General features: G+C 40.7%; 1 protein-coding gene across 3 annotated transcripts; it reads right to left on the bottom strand.

Moving 5' to 3' along the window:
• Positions 1-9,106: 9,106 nt before the first annotated feature.
• LOC120315595 lies at positions 9,107-19,370 on the bottom strand. 3 transcript variants are annotated; one of them, XM_039360226.1, is made up of 5 exons: positions 19,052-19,370; positions 18,618-18,806; positions 16,109-16,270; positions 15,380-15,558; positions 9,107-11,217 (listed from the first exon to the last, which is right to left on the bottom strand). In XM_039360226.1, exons 1-5 carry the CDS (start codon positions 19,205-19,207, stop codon positions 10,875-10,877), a joined length of 1,029 nt encoding a protein of 342 aa, XP_039216160.1. In that variant the 5' UTR covers positions 19,208-19,370; the 3' UTR covers positions 9,107-10,874. The 3 variants fall into 3 exon arrangements, with proteins under 3 accessions (XP_039216160.1, XP_039216161.1, XP_039216162.1); XM_039360227.1 differs by having other exon boundaries at positions 15,413-15,558; positions 19,052-19,368; XM_039360228.1 differs by having other exon boundaries at positions 15,431-15,558; positions 19,052-19,367.
• Between the last annotated feature and the right edge of the window lie 5,070 nt (positions 19,371-24,440).

The following is a 24,440-nucleotide window of genomic DNA, read 5'->3' on the forward strand; positions in this document are numbered from 1 at the left end:
TATATCCTAAACCAAATGTATAGGACTGGATGGCTTCTATACGATGAAGCAACTGTTCTTCACAGTTTAATATTAACAAATGCCTTTTTAGCCCCCAAACTCAGCATTTACAAACATGGGTCAGTCCAGGTAATTTTTAAAAAATCAGTATTTCTGTTTACACAGAAATTTATGATGGTCAGAGTAAATGTCAATGTTATCACTTTATTTTTATCTCACCTTTATTATTTTTATAAATAACTCAAGGCACTGGACATGTGTATTACTCCTTCCTCTTCCTATTTTCCCCACAACAACAATCCCATGAGGTGGATTGGACTGAGTGAGAGAGTGACTGGCCCAGAGTCATCCAGCTGGCTTTTATGCCTAAGGCAGAACTAGAACTCACCATTGTCTAGGTTTCTAGCCTGGTGCCTTAACCACTAGATCAAACTGGCTTTTAAAAAATATGCTAGAATAAAAATAGATTCAATTAAATACTGAATATTGGTCATACCAAATCACATCAAATTAAACAACTAATTATAACTAATAATAAACCAATTTAAAGCCCTTTACTGGATGGAATAAAAAATAATATCCATCACATACTCAAAGGAAATATAAAAACAACCTAAAGAACATAACTGTCCATAACTTTAGACTTACAGTATTCATCTAAATTGAGAATTGTTATTCATAGTACAACCATCAAGGTAAGTATGTACACCAAGAAAATACACAAAGAGTTGATGTGGTTAAACAATTGTCAAATCAAAGGAAAACAAGAGAAATAGATAGCTTGAAAAACAATTTCATCTTATGAAAGAATTAGCAAGAAAATATAAAGCACCTATTCGTGATATTATCACAGATGAAAATGATGGAATTTTGTGTAACAAGAAAAAAGGAAGGGAGGGAGGTGGAACAGTGGAAGAAATATTTCATGGAACTTGTAAACCATCCAACTCTAGTAACTCTGGATGCTAGTATTATTAAATATAGTTCAGAGATTTAAAAAAAAATCAATATACTCCATAGACAAAGTCCTTTGAATGAAATACAAAAGTCCTTGAAGAACAGGAAGTTTCCAGGATGAAATTACCTGGAGCCAGAAATATATAAGACTTCCAGGATTCCCTTGGTTCTTAAACTTGAAGTTTTATTAGGAAAATATGGGTAACTGAAATAACAGTCAGTTATCATTCTATTACACAAGAGAGAAAATAAACCCTATGTAGTAAATACAGAGATATTTCTCTACTGAATATTGAATGCAAAATTATGGAAAGAATATTTCTCAATTGCCTCTTATCTGAAATAGATAAAAGAACTACAGAAAATCAGGCTGAATTTAAACCTGGGCCTAGCTGCATTCATCAAATATTCACAACTTGGCAACTACTGGAACTACATTTTGTATTTTGTCAATATACATAGCATTTATTAATTGAGTAATCGCTTAATTAAAATTTTAAACAACTTTTGATAATGCACCATTATAGCATTAGGCAAGGCTTCTTTCTTTCTTTCTTTCTTTCTTTCTTTCTTTCTTTCTTTCTTTCTTTCTTTCTTTCTTTCTTTCTTTCTTCTTCTTCTTCTTCTTCTTCTTCTTCTTCTTCTTCTTCTTCTTCTTCTTCTTCTTCTTCTTCTTCTTCTTCTTCTTCTTCTTCTTCTTCTCCTCCTCCTCCTCCTCCTCCTCCTCCTCCTTCCTCCTCCTTTTCCTCTTCCTCTTGCCTTCAAGTCAGTTTCTGACTCCTGGCAAATGCCTGGAGTTTTCTTAACAAGGTTTTTCATAAGGGGCTTGCCCTTGCCCCATTCCTAAGACTGAAAGAGAGTGACTGTTCCAAACTTATCCAGCTAGCTTTATGCCTCAGAGGACTAGAATTCACTATCTCTCTGTTCCAATTTGGTATTTTAACTACATCAAACTGGCTCTAGATGTAATACCACCCAAAATATGCTGAATCATCCAAGCCCTTTATGGGAGTACAAACAGTTAATTCTCCTTCATTTCAATTATAGTTCATTAAGGTGATATCTGCTTGCTTCAATATGTTATATCCATGGATCATATTTCAAAAAAAAGCATAAGATGGAAAGAGCTATGATTCAATAATGTTAGATGTAACCTTTGTTATAGATATGGCCATACTCAGTAAGACCTACAACAAATCATTAGTTGTATAACAAGTGAAGCTGGCAAAATCACCCTCCAGGTAAATGCTGCAAAAACCAAATATCCCCATGCTTTGCCTGACTCACCCAGTAGAGCAATAAAGATAGATAAATTGTATTTGTTCAATAAAATTTGATTATTGAACAAGTACAAGAGATTCTTTTGCAGGTCTTGGAAGTAAAGTAAGGATAATCGGTGAAGCACTACAAGAAATAATATTCTGATTTAAGTGAGCATTCAATGTTTTTAATGTTCTTTGAGATTAAGCTTCTGATTCTTCTTCTTCTGAATGTTTTGAAAATGAAATAATGTATAACATCTTTTGACCTTAGGGAAATACTGTATTGCTTTGTGGGTCTTGGTTTCTCTGCCTTGTGGATTGTAACATCTTAACAGAGCAGCAGAAAGACACGGCAAGCAAAGGAGGTCACTACTGGCTGCAGTATCCAGCAATTTGCACTGACTATACAGTCAGAGAAGGGACTTTTTCAATAAGAACAGGCCTTATTTTAGGCTCAGAGTCTACATAAAGGGCACCCTCTTTAGACTACCTTCATTACCTTTTGCTTGAATAGATAGATACCTTTGCTCTTCTCCAGTTCTTGATAGTCAGAATTAATTTCCCAGCGGGCAAACTACCTCTACTTGGAGGAAGGTGATGACACATGCTCAGTTGGGTTGCTATATTTTTATTGCTATTAGTATTCCATTTTTGACTTTAGTCTAAAAATGGGCAGTTTTGTTAATATTTGCACATCCAAAAATGTGTCATCACATGCTCTACAGAAATAATGTACCAGATCAGGCAAGTGAGGGAGTTTCTTGACTTTCAAACTTCCAGGCTAGCTGCTCTTGAGATGGGCAAGGATGGAGGACTAACCTTGTGCTTGGTTCCTTAATAGGCTCACTTTGTTTAGAAGGCTGCCCAAACAAAAATGTTTCACCCCTGTTTCTGCCTGAATGCAGGTATGAGAATATGAAGCTTTGAAAGTACCTGCAAACTCTTCAGATTTCTTTTTAGGAGTTGTAGCAGTCCCCCCTGAACTATTTTCTGCACGTTGGGCAAGAATCTCAAACCCCCAGTGTCTGGTGGCAGAAGAACACAGGTGGATTATTGCCTGCCTTCAGGAAACAAGTGGCATTTCAATTGTCATCATCCAGGTTGCTTTAACCCATCAAACCTGATTTGTGGGGCTGAGTAGAACAAACTGGGACCTCCACCTGGCCTTCAGGGAGGGTTGCTTAAGAACAATCCAATTTAAAGCCCTGGGCAAGTAGCTTTTGCTTAGCTGTTGGCAAGAAGGATTACTTATTGGGTGCCCATCCATTGCTTTATGCTAACATTATTAAGTTTTTTATACTTAATAAATGTATGGCTCTTTTTTCCAATCATAACAGTTGTCTTGCATTTTCTCGGAGGCACAGTTATATGTTAGTAGGATAGACCAGACCTACTTTATGTTGATAGAAAATGAATGCCACAACGGGAAACCCTATATCAATTATGAATATGTTTAAGGAGGGAGCTATAGATCTCTTCAATGTATGAGGCTTAAAAAAGGCTTAAAAAAGGCTTCTTCCAGAAATACTTCTTTTTAAAATTAGTCCTTTTTTATTGGAGTTGTGGGGGTAGGGGCCCACATCTGTTGCCAATTACTTGGTGATATACAGCATTGCTGTACAAAACAGCAATAACATTGTCTATTAAATTTACTGTAATTATGATTTAAAGACTTTGGAATCATGACAAATAGATGACTATTTTTTTCCCCTGGAAAAAAAAAGATAAACAGGAAATTACACTCTCATAAAGTGGATCTTTCAAATGCAAAATCTTTTCCTGTTTCTTTTGTTGACTTAATCACTGACTGCTATTGAAACTTTGGCATGCGTACTTTTTCATTAATCAAAAACCAATTTTGGTACAGAAATTGTTATCTATACAGGCAGCTCTAAATATCCTCCTGTATTCATTCCCTAAAAAGGTGTGGACTTCTTCAGAATCAGCAACTGAAGACATTCAAGCAAGATGTCTGAAAAAGGAGCAGGTGCCTGGCAGGATCAGAGTGAGTGCAGGAATACACATTACAGATTTATTATTAAGAATATTTTAGCTCTGCCATCATCAGCAAGGCTTGCAATAAGCATGAATTAAGTTCATAATACCTAAGGTACTTGGCTAACCTTGGTTGCTCTGGAAAAGCTAAGTGGTGTCACCCGCAAGTTCTTGGATGGAAGGAATACTAACAATTCCAGAGCCAGGAGAGCTGAAGACATAAAAAGCCTCCCAGAACAGAAAAATGTCAAAGTTACTTCAATATAGCATTTTTATCCATTTTATTGTTGTACATAACAAAGCTTTGCTTGGGAGAACAGGTAGTCCTCAACTTACAACAGTTTATTTAGTTACCGTTTGAAGTTACAATGGCACTGAAAAAAGTGATTTATGACCATTCTTCTAATTTATGATTGTGCAACATCCCTAAAGTCATGTGATCAAAATTCGGACACTTGGCAAGGGATTCATATTTATGATGGTGGCAGTGTGCCTGCATCATGTAATCACCTTTTGCAACCTTTTGACAAGCAAAGTGAATGGAGAAGTAAGATTTACTTAACACACACGTTACTAACTTAACAACTGCATTGATTCCATTAACAACTGTGGCAAGAAAGGCTGTAAAATGGGAACAAAATTCATTTAACAAATGTCTCATTTAGCAACAGAAACGTTGAACTGAATGTGGTCATAAGTTGAGGATTACCTGTTCTAGGGAAGCCAAATGGCTCTGTAGTTGATTCAGCACATTTTGCAAAGCATCTCCTTCAAAAGCTTTGGATAGTCCTATCTTCCCTGGACAAGTTCCCCCAATATGTGTAAATTTATCTCTTCAACAAATACAGTGGGTATCCATTGCATGTCTTTATTATTCCCAATTGATTTCTTGTTTTATTTCACCAGAATCTTAAGTGATTACAAATATTGTAAATGAATTGGAAATATTGAACAAAGTCACTTTGTTGTACTGGTTAAGGCAATTCTAGTCCCATCTTTGCTGTGAAGCATCTTTAGGCCAGTAACTCTCTTTCAGCCCTAGAAAACAGCCAATAGCCAACCACTTTCAACATTTTGCAAAGGAAGCTGAAGAGATTAGTCCAAGTAGTTGCCTCCCCCACTGCAAAAAAATGTAAAATAAAAAAATGCATTTTAATTAGGGTTGTGCATGAAACAGAAAATCCCAGATCTTCCATGTTCTTCTTGAAGTTCCTCCAAATTATTATTACTACTACTACTACTACTACTATTATTATTATTATTATTATTATTATTATTATTATTATTATTATTATTATTATTATTATTATGGATCATCGCACAGTCAGCCAGATGTTCAGACTGGATTTGGCATTTTGTCTGCCTATCGAGTCCTTACCCAGGACCTGGGATAGGCAGATGTGGATGTTTGATGGTATTACAGATATCGTCGCAGGATGGAAGCATTTCCTAGTAAGGCCGCCTTTTGCAATTGACTAATAGCAAATTTGTCAATGCCAATGGTGTTCAAGTGGTGCTCCAGTTGTTTGGGGATTGCACCCAAGGAGCCTATTACTATTGGTACTACCCTTGCTTGCTTTTGCCACAGTCTTTCTATTTCTATTTGTAGGTCTTTGTATTTTGTTATCTTCTCCAGTTCTTTCTCTTCTATTCTGCTGTCTCCAGGCACTGCCACATCTACTATCCAGACTTTTTTGTCTTTCTTATCGACAATTGTTAAGTCTGGGGTGTTATGTTGCAGGTGCTTGTCTGTTTGAATTCTAAAGTCCCAGAGCAGTTTAATTTTATTATTATTATTCTCAATCATCGCACAGTCAGCCAGATGTTCAGACTGGATTTGGCATTTTGTCTACCTATCGAGTACTTACCCAGGACCTGGGATAGGCAGATGTGGATGTTTGATGGTATTACAGATATTGTCGCAGGATGGAAGCAGTTCCTAATAAGGCTGCCTTTTGCAATTGACTAATAGCGAATTTGTCAATGCCAATGGTGTTCAAGTGGTGCTCCAGTTGTTTTGGGATTGCACCTAAGGAGCCTATGACTAGTGGTACTACCCTTGCTTGCTTTTGCCACAGTCTTTCTATTTCTATTTGTAGGTCTTTGTATTTTGTTATCTTCTCCAGTTCTTTCTCTTCTATTTTGCTATCTCCAGGCACTGCCACATCCACTATCCAGACTTTTTTGTCTTCTTATCGACAATTGTTAAGTCTGGGGTGTTATGTTGCAGGTGCTTGTCTGTTTGAATTCTGAAGTCCCAGAGCAGTTTAATTTTATCATTTTTCTATGACTTTCTCTATTTTATGATCCCACCAGTTTTTGCTTACAGGCAAATGATATTTTTTGCAGATCTTCCAATGCACCATTGTTGCTACTTTGTCATGCCGCTGCTTGTAATCTGTGCAATCTTCTGCAACAGCTTACCAAGTGGTCCACTGTTTCTTCAGCTTCTTTGCATAGGCGGCACTTACTGTCTGTTGCTGTCTTCTCAATTTTGACTTTGTAGGCATTTGTCCTTAAGGCTTGGTCTTGTGCAGCCAGAATTAGTCCTATTATGGGATCATCGCACAGTCAGCCAGATGTTCAGACTGGCTTTGGCATTTTGTCTACCTATCGAGTCCTTACCCAGGACCTGGGATAGGCAGATGTAGATGTTTGATGGTATTACAGGTATCGTCGCAGGATGGAAGCAGTTCCTAATAAGGCCGCCTTTTGCAATTGACTAATAGCGAATTTGTCAATGCCAATGGTGTTCAAGTGGTGCTCCAGTTGTTTTGGGATTGCACTTAAGGAGCCTATTACTATTGGTACTACCCTTGCTTGCTTTTGCCACAGTCTTTCTATTTCTATTTGTAGGTCGTTGTATTTTGTTATTTTCTCCAGTTCTTTCTCTTCTATTCTGCTATCTCCAGGCACTGCCACGTCCACTATCCAGACTTTTTTGTCTTTCTTATCGACAATTGTTAAGTCTGGGGTGTTTTGTTGCAGGTGCTTGTCTGTTTGAATTCTGAAGTCCCAGAGCAGTTTAATTTTATCATTTTCTATGACTTTCTCTATTTTATGATCCCACCAGTTTTTGCTTACAGGCAAATGAGATTTTTTGCAGATCTTCCAATGCACCATTGTTGCTACTTTGTCATGCCGCTGCTTGTAATCAGTTTGTGCAATCTTCTTGCAACAGCTTACCAAGTGGTCCACTGTTTCTTCAGCTTCTTTGCATAGGCGGCACTTACTGTCTTTTGCTGTCTTCTCAATTTTGACTTTGTATGCATTTGTCCTTGAGGCTTGGTCTTGTGCAGCCAGAATTAGTCCCTCGGTCTCTTTCTTCAATATTCCTGCTCTTAGCCATTGCCAGGTTTTATTATTATCTGCTTTCCCAGCTATTTTTTTAATGTATTGGCCATGTAGTGCTTTGTCTTCCCATGCCTCTATTCTATTCTTCATTTGGTCTTTCTTGTACGCCAGTTTGGTCTCTCCAGTAGTCAGTAAGCCTTCCTCATATACTAATTTCAGTGCATCTTCATCATTGTTCTTCAGATATTCTTCCAAAGCCATTTTTTCTTCTTCAACCATCTGATGTACTTGTAGCATTCCACGCCCACCTATTATTATTATTATTATTATTATTATTATTATTATTATTATTTCTTTATGTGCAAAAACTAGAGTATTTATAAACTAAATAATAGAAAAGCTACATTCACAACTGTGATAGACAGGCTCCATTGTAATTTATCTCTACTAAAACTCTAGTGTATATAAATTTTAACTGTGTGAAAGGGCATATCATAGTCCAATAATTTTTAAACCAAGTTAACTCAAATGGGCTAACATACAGAACACATCCAGAATCTGAGATCCACAAATCCTGTTAGAATGAAATTTTGCAATTGTGGTCACTTCAATGCTGTTGCATTGATTGGTCCCACCTAGCCCTCCAGAGGCAGGTAAAGGCCCTTCCTTTAGCTTTAGAGATCAGGAGACCAATTCTGCCATAGACCTCCAGAGCCAGGGCAGACTTGTCCCATCAGTAGCTGTTAAAGGGTGGTCAGATCTGATCAAATCAGCAAGAAAATCGCTGTTATTGTGATTGCTTTTTTTGCCTACCCATGTCATTATGTTTCTCTGAAATGAAGAAACAAAAATGCAGTAACTTGTTTATGTAATAACAGATAGGCTTCAACTTATAACCATTTATTTAACAACTATGTGAAGTAATGACACTGAAAAAAGTGACATGACCCATACCCTCATTTATTATTGCAGTCCCATCACATGATCAAAATTAGGGCACTTGGAAAACATGTATTTATAATGATCATAGCATTCTGAAGTTACATGATCACCATTTATGACCTCCCAGAATGGCGCCTGACAAGCAAAGTCCCTTGCAGAGTCTCTTAACAACCATGTGATTCCCTTAACGGTCATCATGATTCACTTAACAACTCATCAAAAAATGTCATAATATAGGCATGACTCAACAACTGCATCCATTTAGTAATAGAAATTATGCTCCCAGTTGTGGTTAAAAATCAAGGACTACCTATACATTGATATCCCATCTCTCTTCCAGAAGTTCACATCATAAATACTGCTTCTCTCTCACACATATTATCCATACCACAATCCTATAAAGCAGCGGTTCTCAACCTATGGGTTGCGACCCCATTTGGGGTCGATCGACCATTTCATGGGGGTTGCCAAGCAAGGCTGTCCGCCATTTTTTTTCTCTTTTCCGGCAGGTGCCTTACCTCCCTTGGGCTGGGCCAGCTGGTGGCCCAGCCGGTGGTCGGCCTGCTCCGTCTCTGCCGCTTGCCAGCTACGCCTCGGCCGGCGCAGGGGGCGGCACCACGCATGTGTGGCACTCCCGGGCAGGGAAAGTCCTCGACTTACGACCAGTTGGGTAGTCCTCGACTTATGACCAGTTTAGTCCTCGACTTACGACAGGTTTAGTCCTCGACTTACGACCGGTTGGGGGTCACGGCATTAAAAAGGTTGAGAACCACTGCTATAAAGTGTACTTTTAGAGGAAGATAGATGCCTTGTGACTATCAGTTTAGCTATGGAACTGAATCTGCAACTGCTCATTGTCAATCCAAAATTGTAATCAGACTATGTGGCCTTCCAGATGTTATTTATTGGGTACCATCATTCCTAATCATTGACAATGGGGCTGAAGATAAATATCATCTTAAGAGCTATTGGTTTCTCACTCTTGCTGAGAATCCTATGTACTGGTAGCATCTGTTTTGGGTGTTGTATCCAAATATAGAGCTGCTTAGAACAGTACAATCCCATGCCTCTTTCTTGAGATATGCCACTGTTACTCAGGCAAGCCAAGTCACTGTCTCTCTAGCTAACTGACTTCCCAGGTGATATTGAAGAGAAAATAGGAAAATCTCATATAAACCAAGAAAATTGGAATATAAATGTGAAAATTATATGTCTTATCTTTCACATTCAGGTTGGGTTCAAACAATTGCACTAATTTATTGCTTAAACATTATTTAAATAAACCACACACTGGGAGATTTTACATAATAGACTAAGCCAAAATTAGCAAACTCTAGTATAGCAATACATTTCATGATTCAGGCTACACAAAATGGGGTCTGATGTAACAACATCTGGCTGCTGTGAGGACCTATCCATGCTCGAGGCATCAGTGAACCACATAGCAAAGAGTCAATATAGTGAGAGCTTGTTTTGTGGGTAACTGAAGCAAATGACTATAGCTATCAATCCTGAAGAATTAGCTAGGCCTAGCAAGTGCTGGTTCTTATTTGCTATTCCCTTATGACTTTTTGTTTTGGAATTCAGTGTCATTGTACGATAGTCCTCAACTTATGACCATAATAGAGTTTGCCCATTATCACTGTAAGTTGTGATAATCATAAAATGGGTCACCCACATAACAGATCCAATTTTATGACCTTTTTTGCTGCAGATGTTAAGCAGATGTTGTGGTCATTAAGCAAACAGTTGATGTTTTTTGCCCAAAACTAGAAATGCCAGTTTTCAAAAAACATCACAAAACATGTTCAGATGGCTGCAGGACACTGCAAACAGCTATAGATGTGGACCACTTTCTGAACACCCAAAATGCAGTCAATGGCGTAACCATTTGAACTTTGGAACCAGATTGTAAGTATCCCCATGAAAGTCTGTTGTAACTTCAAATTGTTGCTAAACAAATGGTCTTAAATTGAGGACTACATGTATTGTAGTCTAGTATTGTTATGTATGTGGTGAGATTAAACTATAAGAAGACAAGAAGGGCAGATTTATTTCACTCCAGAAGTCCCCTCTGGAGATGCTTCTATTTTCTTTATATACAGTAATGCAAGAATCAATTCTTGCACATTAATCCTGTATTGGTTTGCTTACTGCTGCGGGCCTAATATTCTTTAGGTGAGTACACATGCATGCAACTTTTATACCTAGTTTGTTCACAGCTTTATGAAGCTAAAATGCTAAGACAGTATAGCAAAGTATAAGTCAAAATGTTTTGTTTGTTGAATGCATCTAGGGCTTTTGTTTTTGTTTTAGTTATTTCAACAAAATGATCAAAAGATAAACATGATGAAATATTTTTTTTCTTCTTTTTGGATGAAGTAGAAAAAGGGACTAGTGAGTGAGTAGAAATCTCTGTCCATTTCACACTGGCATAGGTTTGCCACTTCCATAGCATTTATACTCCGTCTCATACATGTGTGGCACACACATGATTTCCACCACAGGCACCCGGCAGGAAACTGTGGGTGGCTGCTGCACAGGGCAAAAGCGATTCCAGGTTCGCTTGTGGTCATTGGGAAGTTGGTAGGTTTCTTGGGCCAGGCTGAATAAACCACGGTGAGGTACAGCTGGGTTCAGGATCAGGTGAGGTACCCGGGTAGCCTTTGGAAACATCTGGAGATCTCGCATAGTCCCAGGTTCATGAATCAGAGGGTAAGGATCCAAATTGAGAACTTCCTTCTGAGTATACCCTTGAAGTTCTTTCCTATGAAGGAATGGAGACAGAACAAAAGAAATCATTTTTTCAGGAAGGTAGACAAAAGCAGGAAATATGTGCAGTGTTAGGTATGGAGTGAGATTAAACTACTTTATAAGAAGACAAGAAGGGCAGATTTATTTCATTCCAGAAGCAGATGCTTATATTTCCTTTATATTTAGTAATGCAAGAATCAATTTTGCTCAAGTCTGTTTGTGCTGCTTAGAGGGCATTAAATAGAGCACTAAATTTAGAATTCAGCTTACTAAGAAGCTAATTTTTAATTTAAAAAAAGAAATATTTCTAGTCCCTATGACTACAGTGAGTGATGCCCGTGGGTGATGCCTACTAAAATTACAGCTTTTACAAGCTTCTAGAAGAGAGGTTGGGAGCTCCTCACTTATTCCTAGTAAAATAGGATGAATCAAAATTTACTATGGTTATAGACTAGCATTAGGTAGGATGAATTGTGCACAACAAGATATAGGTAGTCCTTGACTTACAAGCATCATTTAGTTCAAAGTTACAGTGACCATTTTTCATACTTACGATCAAAATTTGGATGCTTGACAACTGACATAACTTTATGACTGTTGCAGTGTCCTGAGATCATGTGATCACCCTTTTCAACTTTCTGACAAGCAACATCAATGGGATTAATTAACAACTGTATTACTAATTTAAGAACATAGTGATGTACTTAATAACTGTGACAAGAAAGGTCATAAAATAGGGTAAAACTCACTTAATAAATGTCTTGTTTAGCTATGGAAATTTTGAACTCAATTGTATCATACATATATATTGATCAAATTAGCATATTTGGCACAATGGAATGGAACTTTACAGCAATTAAAGTGAAATGTGTCTCCATGGGCTAAAAGAATACTGAAAATTCAGGTTAGCAAGAATGGAAATGTCTTATAAAAGTAGAGCTTTGTGAATCAAAGCAAAATTCTGGGGAGTCCAGTTTCCTTTTTCCAACTATATGTTTTGAAGAAGCTAGGAGCATATGCCTCCCACTTTGCTCCCCCGCAACTAATACAAGTAGTCCATGACTTACAATAGGAGTGTCAAACTCAATTTCATTGAGGGCCGCATCAACATTGCGATTGCCCTCGGGTGGCTGGGTGGGTGTGGCCAGAGTGGGTGCAGCCTACTGGGTGAGTGTGGCCAGAGGGGGTGTGGCCTATTGGGTGGGCATGGCCAGCTCTACATCGTTCGGGTCAAGGGTGCCTGTGGGGGCCTGGGCAGGAGTGGGACAGATCTGAGGGTCTCTGGCAGAAGGGGATGGGACCAGGGCAAGTGCCAAGGCATGGTCCACTGGTGGAGCCTCACAGTTCCTCTCTGCCATGCCAGGGGGGGCTGGATGGTGGTGCGGGCTGCCCAGAGTCCTGGGCAGCAGAGGTCAGATGCCCAGCCTGGCCCTTGAGCCATCTGCGGCACCAAGCCCAGCCCATTTCCGCAAGGGGGCGCCCAGCTGCACTTACCTCCTCCTCAAGGCTGTTGCTGCTGTGCTTGCTCTCCTTAGCCAGGTTGCTCATGATGGGTATAAGGGCAAAGTCAGAGGGAGGCCCATTCCCTCGCCATGGGAGGAGACCCGGCTTTGTATCCAAAGCTTTCTTAGCAATAGGATGGGAGACCCCCAGGATAGGCCAGGAGGAGGGGGCAAGGGGATGGTAAAAGGGCAGCAGGGCAGGACTTCCCTTAGACCCTTCCTTCCTTCCTTCCTTCCTTCCTTCCTTCCTTCCTTCCTTCCTTCCTTCCTTAGTACAGAATGGGGGGGAAATATTTGAGACGAGAGAGAAAAACAGGCAAGAAACGCAGCTAGGGAAGTGTCACCCTTCATGAGGAATGAAGAAATGCACCATCGCCTGGAAGTGGCCAGCAAATAGCCCTCGCCTAGTTCACATATCCGGCTTGATGAGCTCTGGGGGAGGGGTTTTGACAGGCAGCAGGGCACACTCCTCACAACAACGAGAGGTTGAGCCAGGTGGTGCAAAGCTCACCAGCTTTGCACTTTGCTGCCTGCTGAAACTGGGCAGGCTGGGAACTAGGCAGCATTGCACTTTTCAGCAGTTTCACGCCACCCGGCTCAATTTTGGCGCTGTGAGGAGAGCACCCCATTGTCTGCCGAAACCAGGCAGGCTGGGGGCTGGGTGTTGTCGTGCTTTTTTTTGGATTTGCGCTTTTTGGATTTGCCTCTCTCGGTGTTGTGAGGAGAGTGCCCTGCTGCCTGCTGAAACCCCTCCCCCAGAGCCCATCAAGCTGGATATGTGAAGTAGGCCAGGGCCATTTGCTGACCACTTCTAAATGATGGTCCATTTCTTCATTCTTCACAAAGGGTGACACCTCCCCAGCATGCACCCAGGGGGTGGGGCCGATGCAGCAGGGGCTGGTTCTTTGCTGTTTCCAGATGGCCTTGTGGAGCTAAGACTGAATGTGTTTCAGCATAAATGGCCACCACAAAATTGTATATTGGCTCCTGGCCGGCCTGGGCCAGGGCCAAGGCAGCAGGGGCCATTCCCTCACTGTTTCCAGGATGACTTCGCGGGCCATATGAAACCACTTTGTGGGCCACATTCGGGCCCTGGGCCTTGTGTTTGACATGTCTGACTTACAACCAATTGTTTAATGACCGGCTGTACTCAGCGTGCGGTCCTCAATGGAACCATATCTACATGGAGGGAAGTGTGTAGTGGGGTGCCCCAGGGCTCTGTTCTGGGCCCAGTGCTCTTCAACATCTTCATCAACGATTTGGACGAGGGGATAGATGGGGAACTTGTCAAATTTGCAGACGACACCAAGCTGGCAGGAATAGCCAACACTCCAGAAGACAGGCTTACGATACAGGAGGATCTGGACAGACTTGGACACTGGGCGCTATCTAACAAAATGAAATTCAATGGTGAAAAAAGTAAGGTTCTACATTTAGGCAAGAAAAAACAAATGTACGGGTATAGTATAGGGGGTACCTTGCTCAATAGTAGTAACTGTGAGAGGAATCTCAGAGTCCTAGTGGACAATCATTTAAATATGAACCAGCAGTGTGCCGCAGCTGCCAAAAAAGCCAACACAGTGCTAGGCTGCATTAACAGAGGGATAGAATCAAGATCACGGGAAGTATTAATACCACTTTACAATGTCTTGGTAAGGCCACACTTGGAATACTGCATCCACTTTTGGTCACTACGATGTAAAAAAGATGTTGAGACTCTAGAAAGAGTACAGAGAAGAGCAACAAAGATGATTAGGGGACTGGAGGCTAAAACATATAAGGAACGGTTGCTGGAATTAGGTATGTCTAGTTTAATGAAGAAAAGGACGAGGGGGGACATGATAGCAGTGTTCCAATATCTCAGGGGCTGCCACAAAGAAGAGGGAGTCAAGCTATTCTCCAAAGCGCCTGAAGGCAGGACAAGAAGCAATGGATGGAAACTAACCAAAGAGAGAAGCAATCTAGAACTAAGGAGAAACTTCCTGACAGTTAGAACAATTAACCAGTGGAACAACCTGCCTCCAGAAGTTGTGAATGCTCCAACCTTGGAAGTCTTTAAGAAGAGATTGGACAGCCATTTGTCCGAAATGGTATAGGGTTACCTGCCTGAACAGGGGGGTGGACTAAATGACCTCCGAGGTCCTTTCCAACTTTATTATTATTATTTAAAATTAGGACAGGCTCAGAGAATGTCTCATGGTCTGTAAAACACTTTTGATTGTTGTAAAATGTCATGCCATACACTGTAGTCATTGACCACATTTCAGGTTCTTGACAACCAGCTCTCCTTAAATATCTGTTGTAGGTCCAATGGTCATGTGACCACAATTTATGTCTTTTCTGCCTGTTGTCTGGCAAAAACTCTCAGTGGAAAGAATGGGTTTACAGGTATGACTTTAAAGTTCGCTCAACAAGTGCAGTGATTTGCTTAATGACTGCTGCAGAAAATGTCATAAAATTGGGTCTTATCACATAGATGCCTCAACTTAATAAATGTAATGAATTTCAACCAAAATATAATCCCAATTATCGCTGTAAATGAAGAATTACATTTACATATGTAAATACAGATTCTGAAGGTGTTATGTAAACTAGTAGTACCACTGAGACCCTAAAATAACCAGAATGATTTGGGACTGAAATTCTGGGATTCATTGTGAGCTTAAGGACTACCTATATGGCTCTGAAAGAGTGGGGAAAAGATACCACAGATGTTCCATTAACTGTGTGAAGATCCGGAAGTCCTGGGCAGTGGTTGATAAGTAGGGTTCGTTAAGCTTCAGCACTGCCTTGTCACAGATGTAGAAGGGTCTTCCAGCGAGGACATTGTTCTGTGTAGTGGCTACCACCAACTATAATGAAAAGAATAAAGACCACTATTGGACAGGGTTTTCTGAATTTGCTAAGCAGCATTTTCCTCTGCTGCAGAAGATATCTTTAAGAAGATGACTCTTCAGTCAAGTCCAGCATCAATTAGAAAGGCCACCTAATTCCCTTCCCCATGACATCTGCTTTTTAAAATTTCCACAATTCCCTTAGTAGACTTAATGCACTGTAGAAAATTTAAATAACTATCTATTGTCCCTGTCAGATAAACTACCAGAGTCTATCTCTGGAGGCTGTTCCTCTGCAAATTTGAAGTCATCCCTAACCCCAGGTCACCCGAAGCTGTTGTTCCTCCAGCATATACAAGTTGCACATAGATCTGGCAAGAGCCTAAAGGACATTAAACATTCATTTGCTCAGTATCAAAAAGATGGGGACATATGTACAAGAAAACTTTGCAAAAACGTGCACAATGAATCATTCTTAATTTGGAGATCATGACTCTGGCAAGAAAAACTGAGTGTTCAGGAAAAAGAAATGTGGGTGTCCTCCTTTTGTCTCTGAAATTCCAGATACCTTGGATGCTCCATCTGTGTGATGAGCTGCCAGTCTGAATGGCTGAGGCCCAGCATGAAAGGTGGGGTCGTGCGGCAGATTGGGCCAACCATGAAAATTTGCTTGGATCTCACTCTTCTGGTTGCCCATAGTTAGGGGAAACCTCCAGGCTCTAAGCTTCAGCTGTTGGTGACAAGAGCAGGTTGAGAGTTCAGGAAGCAGAACATATAGGAGAAAGTAGAAGGACAGCTGAGTTGTTTCTGTAGGGCAGGAGTCCCCAACCCCCGGTCCGTGGACCAGTATCGGGCTGCCGCATGCCAGCAACTGGTCTGCACAAAGAAAGCCCCATCTGCGAGATGCAGGCAGCACACAAAACCAGGCACTCCGGTCCGTGGAAAAACCTCTCCACGGAATAGGTCCCTGGTGCCCAAAAGGTTGGGGACCTCTGCTGTAGGGAGTGATAGTTTGATTTTCTCCAAAGTGATGAGAGCTGCTGTAGCCTTTGAAAGCCAGCTGGAAGATGATTTCTAGTTGGCTCCCTGGATCAAAGGGAGATTGAGAGATTAATTACATTGTTCTTGATGGCAGCTCCTTCTGATTAAACTGCACAAACAGAAAAGGGTATTGCAGCTAGATCAGAAGTTGAGCTGCTTGGAATCCTAGACTTTCACCTACACTCCTGTGGAACCATTAGGGACTTTACAGCCTTACTCTACCCATCTCTTAATCACTTTAAGAAGTAATCAATCAACAACTGCAGAGATATTGTCTTTTGCAGTAAAGATAAGACTTTTTGTGATGTCTTATCTTTTATGATTAGTCTTCTTTCTAGATTAGGAAATATAAGAGACTTTGCTTAAAGATTTAAGATTTGCAAAAAGTGTAACTAAGGGAGGATCTATGAAAGATTTTAACGGCTAAGGAACAGTCTTTATTTTTATAGTGCTATTTTTATTTTTGAGGAATTAGAGGAAAATGGTATCTATATTTATGGTCAACTAGACACCACTTATTTTTTTACCTGAAACAGAAAAAATGCATAGGTGATTTGTGGTTTTGATTATTAGGAAAAAAAATAGATTTTTTTTTTGTAATCAGAGTAAGAGAGAATTTTGTAACTAATATTTCTGTAAAGGAAATTGAAAGCTACTTTTTGTTCTTTTCGATTCTTTCTACCCTTTCACTTTTCTTCATTTCTTTCCTGCTTCTGCATTTTATTAGTTTGTGTTAGTTTTTATATGTTTTATAAAAACTAATTTTAAAAATTATATTAAAAAGCAGAGGGACAGATGATTAGACCTAATGACAGTTAATATTGTTCCCAAGACTACGGGGAAGGGAGAAATTGCTTATTTTTAAGATTATCCTTGTGGATTCGATTCATATTGAGAGTTGACTTTCTTAAAATATTTATTGTTCAAAGTAGAAAGGTTACGTGTTATTTATAAATCCCTCTGTCCTACAGCCATCATTGGCTGGTAATTATGAGAAACAATGTTACTTTATTTTTGAATGTAATATAAAAAGTTATCATAAAGTTGTGAGATGCTCCAGTTTCACCTACTAGAATAGCATTGGGTAATTTGTAACTTGATTTTACTTTTGGTGACAAAATATCTTGTGCCTAATACATTTTATTTTTAATTAACATCTGTTCCCTACAGTGTTTTATGGTAATTGAAACAAGATAGACTTTTTTTGTTTTGGAAATTTGAAAAAAGGATGCATGGAAAATACAGCCAAGCAATATGAGTATTTTAAAATAATAATAATAATAATAGTAATAATAATAATAATAGTAATAATAATAAAGTTGGAAGGGACCTTGGAGGTCATCTAGTCCAACCCCCTGCTCAGGCAGGAAACCGTATATCATTTCAGACAAATGGCTGTCCAATCTCTTCTTAAAGACTTCCAAGGTTGGAGCATTCACAACTTCTGGAGGCAGGTTGTTCCATTGATTAATTGTTTTAACTGTCAGGAAGTTTCTCCTTAGTTCTAGGTTGCTTCTCTCTTTGGTTAGTTTCCATCCATTGCTTCTTGTCCTGCCTTCAGGCATTTTGGAGAATAGCTTGACTCCCTCTTCTTTGTAGCAGCCCCTGAGATATTGGAACACTGCTATCATGTTCCCCCTCATCCTTCTCTTCATTAAACTAGACATACCCAATTCCAGCAACCGTTCCTTATATGTTTTAGCCTCCAGTCCCCTAATCATCTTTGTTGCTCTTCTCTGTACTCTGTACTGTATTGGTATGTAGGCTCTGCCTTCACGCTTGCAATAAAAGAGTCTTGCACACAGGAAAAGAGGTCAGGAGGGAAGTGAAAAAAGCATAGCCCAGCATTAAAATAAAAATAAGTGTTTGTAAGTGTTCCCAGAGCTGTTCCTTCCAGCTCTTCATCCTGCTGCACTAAGGTCTTCCTTGAACCTTAACTATTTCTCTAGTAAAATCAGGAATCTGCTTCTTAATGCCTTTTCCAGGACACTTTCCTAAGAGCACCCAATTGCTAAAGTTCCCTCAGAATCTCTTACCTTCTCTCTCAAATCTTTATTGTAGCGGACGTCTTGATATGAGGCAGAGACAGAGTAGCGGGGTTGAGCTAGCAGTTCCCTATGAGTTTTCATGCAGTGGGCAAGTTGTGCAGTGGTAGCCAGCCGGGGAATGACTTCATCTTGCCATACTTTCTGGGAGGCAGGTGGCAACGGTTCCTGGATCGTGGACTAACAATGGAAAAGTTGCAGGAGGAACAATGAGTACATAGAAAAAGAATGGACAATCAAAAAATATGGGGACTACGTGGATGCAAACAGGATCTGCCTTAAAGCATCCCGCGTCCTGTTTTTTTGGTGTCACTCCAGCCCTCTCGCAGAGAACCCAGGGATCTTAGCCACCTCCTCTCCAAACCTTAGTGTTTACAAACCATCCGGAGTGCACCAACTACCCTGCTAAATATTAGCTTGCTCACTCGCGCATAGGGCGGCGGGAAAGGCAATGATGGGCTATAATTGAGCCCCACTCCACTGCTAGTCAGTCTCCAGTCTTGTCGGCGGCCTTTGGGAGGTACCAGCGCGCCGGAGTCCACCTCCCAACCGAAGGGAAAGGCGGAGGAAGTGTCTGCCATGCTTGCCCCCGCTTTTGGGACATGGTTGCTAATGGAGTGTTGCCTTAACGGCAGCGGCAAATACAAGATCACGAAAGGGGCGGGGCTTCTAGAATGTTTGTGATAAAGGTTGCCCGAGTAATAGAACTTTTCAGCGTAATGTTTTGTGGCTCTTTTCCTTTGATTCGACTGAGGGAAGTACAGCGGTTAGATGAAGGGGGGGGGGGGGAAGAATCAGGACTGCTATGTTCAGTGACAGGTTGAACTAGCCATATTTGAAAAGAGTTAATGTTCGCTTCAGGGATATTTTATCGCTATTCTCTGCCTCCCCCTCTCCTTTCCTTTTCGCAACCATGTTGCTATTTAAATTTATTCTTCCAAGAAATTGGATCGGCGATTAAACGTAGCTTGAAGTGCAATCGAGTTCTCATTCAGTTACCGGATTCATTACGATAATACCCTTTCCCAGCATCCGACTCATTTAATATTCTGCAACCCTTCACCGATTATAAAAACTTGCAATTCCAATGACACCCATTAGATGGCACTTAGGACCAAATAATGCAGATTTGATCTAGCGTTTATGTGCAAAGTGCTGTATTGTACTTAAAAGGCTGGGATGGTTAGGACAAAAACCAACCACTTGGGCAATATACAGAGTCTCAAGTCACTTTAAGGATTAGCAGACGTTTTAAATATAGCATAATATAGCATTAAATTTCAACATAGTTGTCACAATCATAACATTTCCATTGCATTTTCATTGAGTTCACTGGCTAGGGAATTCTCGAAATTGAAGTACACACATCTTAAAACTGTCAAAGTTGAGAAACATTGGTCCAGACACTTGAGATAATTGTAGTCTTGCCAAACTTGGATTATGAACATCAAATCTGAAGAATCCACAGAAGTTTGTGTCTTATTAAATGTATAAGTTGTTACAAGCTGCTCTGTTGGTTTTGAAATTTACAAATTCATGTAATGAGACAGAGCATACAAAACTGGAAACAGCACAAATACCTGTAGAAAAGAAATCAAATATAAAGTTACACTTTTCATTATATGAGCTTATATGCTCATTAAGCCTATCTTCCTGCAGTGAATACTAAGGAGCAAACTGCATTATAAATAATAAAACTGACTTCTGAATAGCCACATGCAAGATTATATTGCAAAAGCAACTTGGTTTTATACAAAATCCATAATAGTAGCCATTGTTCCTGTATTAGATCCAGTTTAGTATAGTGGTTAAGGCATCGGGTTAGAAACCAGAGGAACATGAATTCTAGCTTTGCCTTGGACACAAAGCTAGCTGGGTGAGCACTGGCCAGTCACTTCCTCTCAGCCCTAGAAAGGAGGCAACGACGAACCACTTTTGGAAAAGAAAATTGTAGGAACTTGTCCAGGCAGTCTCTGAAAATTGGACATAATTGAACAAAAGGAAAATAGCTGTATTAGCAACAAAAATGGATCAAGGAAGGCCATAAGAATATATTAAAGTAGCGGTTCCCAACATTTCTGGCACTAGGAACCAGTTTCATGAAAAACAATCTTTCCACGCAGTGGAGGGGGGATGGTTTTGCGCACAACCTACATACTATGCATGTGCATTGAAGCTTTGTTCGCTACCTTGTCACTTGCATGGCCCAATTTCTATTAGGCCACAGACCAGTACCAATCCACGGATCAGGGGTTGGGGACCCCTGTATTAAAGGATGTTTTGTGAGAAATTAAATGTAGTACAGTATCTCATTTTTCAATGTCTAAAAGATGTTTGCAAATCCATAAGGCAAAGTGTCCAGAGTCACTTTGTAGGAAGGCATAATGAATGAATGAATGAATGAATTCATTAATGCAGAAAAATTCTGAATAAACTAGAGTTCTGGATGCACAGAAAAAAAAAATACTGGAAAGAATGAATTAAAATTATAGCACTGCAACTGTTTCCCTTCCAGTAGAAATTACTATCTGATTATGCCCTTTGTTGATGAGAGCCCACATTGCAGCTTGGCATGATATTTATCTTTGGCTAAGTATGTTTTATGCTGTATAGTGTGAAGGGGGAGTTGTGATTTGATTATCTAAATTGAACCCATATTACTTCCTACTGTTGTTCCTCCTAATCTCTCTGTATACTACTGGTATATAGAGTCGTGGTGGTGCAGTGGCTAGAATGCAGTACTGCAGGCTAACTCACTGCTCACTCCAGGAGTTTGATTCTGAACGGCTCAAGATTGATTCAGCCTTACATCCTTCTGAGGTAGGTAAAATGAGGACCCAGATTGTTTGGGGCCATTTGCTGACTCTGTAAACTGTTTAGAGAGGACTGAAAAGCACTATGAAGTGGTATATAAGTCTAAGTGCTATTGCTATATGAACAGGCAGGGTTGATAGTGCGTATACTATACATGAAATATCCAGTCTGATGTAGCACCATCCTATTATGTGACTCTTATCCATAGTGAGTGTCCTCAGATATGCAGGTAGAGTTCCAATAGTGTTGATCCCAGTAGCCTCTTGATCTTGTACTGCAATTTGTTATGTAGAAATACTGCTTTCTGAAGTCCCCTTCCCTCAGATATTTGGATTGTGGAAAGCAGAATTTGAAGTCTAATGTCCAAAATCTCAATCTTACCTGTCACCCAACTCCTCTCATATTTGATGTTTTTCTGGGCACTACAGTTGCTGGATGCATGTCAGATTCTGGATTTGTGTGTAGAAAGAATAACATATAGTGAAGTGATTTCCCAATCTCTGAGTGGACTCTCAGTGAAAGGAATATCCATGGTGCTGGGGAAGTGCTTGAGATTATAAAATAGCATGGCATGGTTGACATAAAGCAAGGAGGCAACCATGGCTAGGTACATTATAAGAAAAGTGAAATTTTCTGAAGAAAAAAAGAAAAATGAACCTAGGAAAAAACTTCCATCAATTTGGTCTAGCTTAGTATCCCTCAATGAGGCATCCTTCAGAAATATTGGACTGGCAATCCCATCAATGCAGCCATCCTTGCAAAGAAGAGTGGGAAGTAGAACCATCTGGATGAAGAACTCTTGGTTGTAAAGAAACGTGTCATTTTCACTGCCTATGTTAGTTTCCTCTTCTCCATTAATGGCCATTTAGCTTAGCATAGCTGAATTATTTCAACAGAACCTTCTCAAAGTCTTTAATCTAATAATGTAGAGGTAAATCACTTGCTGTCTTTTGGATTTCGGTGTCAATGCTGTAAACATTGGATGTTTCCCGCTCTGACAACTGATGAAAATCTCAGTCATTTTCTCTTTGCTTTTAACATGCTTTTTCTTCTATTTAGAAATCAGGTACAGAAGGGGGGTTGGGATGAATGCTTAAGCTTAGCTAGTCATAATAATAAATGCTGCTTTTTGGGAACCTAAGGATGAATTGATAACGTTTTGGGGGGCTGAGGAGCTGGGGAGAAAGCCCATGTTTCAGGCTAATTGGAGAATGTGATTTATGACTGCTTATTGGGGGGTGGGAATTGCAATTTGTTACTTTGTATCTGGGGAAGGGAAACTAGTTTTGGGTTTAGCTATGTAGTGCCGATATGTTGTTTCCTGCATAAAATGTTCTTTAAGGAAGAATTCTTGTCTTGAAGTTCTTTTGACGGGTTTCATCTATCGGAACCATGATATGAACCCAAAACTACCTTCTATCCTGACCATCCTGGGGTCCTGAGCTCCAGTCACTTTTCCTAAGTTGAGGGGTAGGCTGACAAAGACTTAAGGAAGATCTCAGCATAGAAAGGGAAGAAGCACCTGTAACCAGCACCCTGGCCATGGCTGCTACCTCAGTGGAGGGAGCACAATCCAGCGCACTGGAAGAGAAAGGAACTTTTGATGCCTTACAGCAGGGAGCAAGGCCAAAGACACGAGACCTGATCTGGTCATTGGAGTGGACCCTGCCCAATGGAGACTCCAAGCGCCTTGAGGCAACCCTGCTAAAGGCTAGTTCTTTGAAAGTATCCAAAGCTGACTTGCAAGCAGGGGCCCCTTGAGGATTGCATTCCCTGGACCATCAAGGAACCAAAAGATTGGTGAATGGAAGTACCTGTCTGCAGTCAGTAATCAATCAGTGGAAAAGTTGATGGAGAGATTTGAAGGGCTGGAGGTGAGAAGTGGGGACCAAATTTCTCACTCTTCATATGCAAGTGAGCACAATGACTGGCGGAGCTGATGCCAATCTGTGCTTAAGAGAAGCCCCAGCCCCACTGATGGAGCGCAGGTGGCTTCACTGTCTTCAAAGCCACCAGGATTGAACTCCAGCCCTGCGAGGAAGGAGAGTCCCGGCCGCCACTCTAGACTTGGCAGTCTGAGGTGTTACCATTCCTACAGGACTGTGGAGCGCTGCTCATAACACAAGAGCCCCAGCCACAGGAGAAGCACCGGATGGTGTCGGTTATTGCAATCCCTTGACAGGCACCACCATCGTGAAGACTCCAGGTGATGGGATTACGATGACAGCCATGATGAACAGACCCACTACTGAAGCCCAAGCCACCACTGGGGCAGCCAGAGTCTAGATCATCACAGGTACTGTGAGAGCCCTAACCATCACTACTATCAGTCACACAGCCCTATGCATCATTGTTGGTGCTGCCCGAGGCCTGCGCAAGGGGAAGACCTGAATGTGAGTGTCCAACGAGATTTAATTCAAAAGCTGCGCAGCCTGTTGGCCAGGCAGCAACAGGTTGGGGCGCCGCAGCTGTTGGGGGGCCTGCAGCACTTGGGGGTGCTATAGCCACCACCGAGGGTCCACAACTATTTGGGATGCAGCAGCAATGGGGCAGGCAGCACCCTGTGAGTGCACAACAGCTGATGGGAGGACTGCAGCAACTGGGGATGCTGCAGCCGCCGGTGCTGGGAGGTCAGCAGCTGTTGGGAATGCAGCAGCAGTGGAGGTGGCAACAATCCCTGAACATGCAGCAGCCACTGTGGGGTCTGCAGCAATTGGGAATGCCGCAGCCACTGTTGGGAGGTCAGCAATTGCTGGGAGTGCAGCAGCCCCAGTAGGGAGACCAACCATTGTTGGGAATGCAGCCTCCCCTTAGAGCTACTTTTTTTATAATAAATTTTATTAGTTTTCCGTTCAACATCCCAGTATTTAGAAAGCAATGTGGTGACTGGGTAATCAATGATTCAATAACAAAAAATTTTGTACATATCTCAGGTTACATTATCAAAAATTCCTTCTCTATTTCCCTTAACATTTGGTATATCATACTAAAACTAGTAAA

The sequence above is a fragment of the Crotalus tigris genome, unplaced genomic scaffold (genome assembly GCF_016545835.1).
Source record: "Crotalus tigris isolate CLP2741 ecotype Arizona unplaced genomic scaffold, ASM1654583v1 scf7180000019161.1078591, whole genome shotgun sequence".
Classification (NCBI taxonomy): Eukaryota; Metazoa; Chordata; class Lepidosauria; order Squamata; family Viperidae; genus Crotalus; species Crotalus tigris.

Coding starts and splice junctions, on each gene's coding strand:
- LOC120315595 (XM_039360226.1), bottom strand. CDS start 19,207: ATGGCAGACACTTCCTCCGCCTTTCCCTTCGGTTGGGAGGTGGACTCC. Junction 16,271..18,617: donor ATAAAGATTTGAGAGAGAAG/GTAAGAGATTCT, acceptor TGTCACCAACAG/CTGAAGCTTAGAGCCTGGAG. Junction 15,559..16,108: donor ACACAGATGGAGCATCCAAG/GTATCTGGAATT, acceptor TTTTCATTATAG/TTGGTGGTAGCCACTACACA.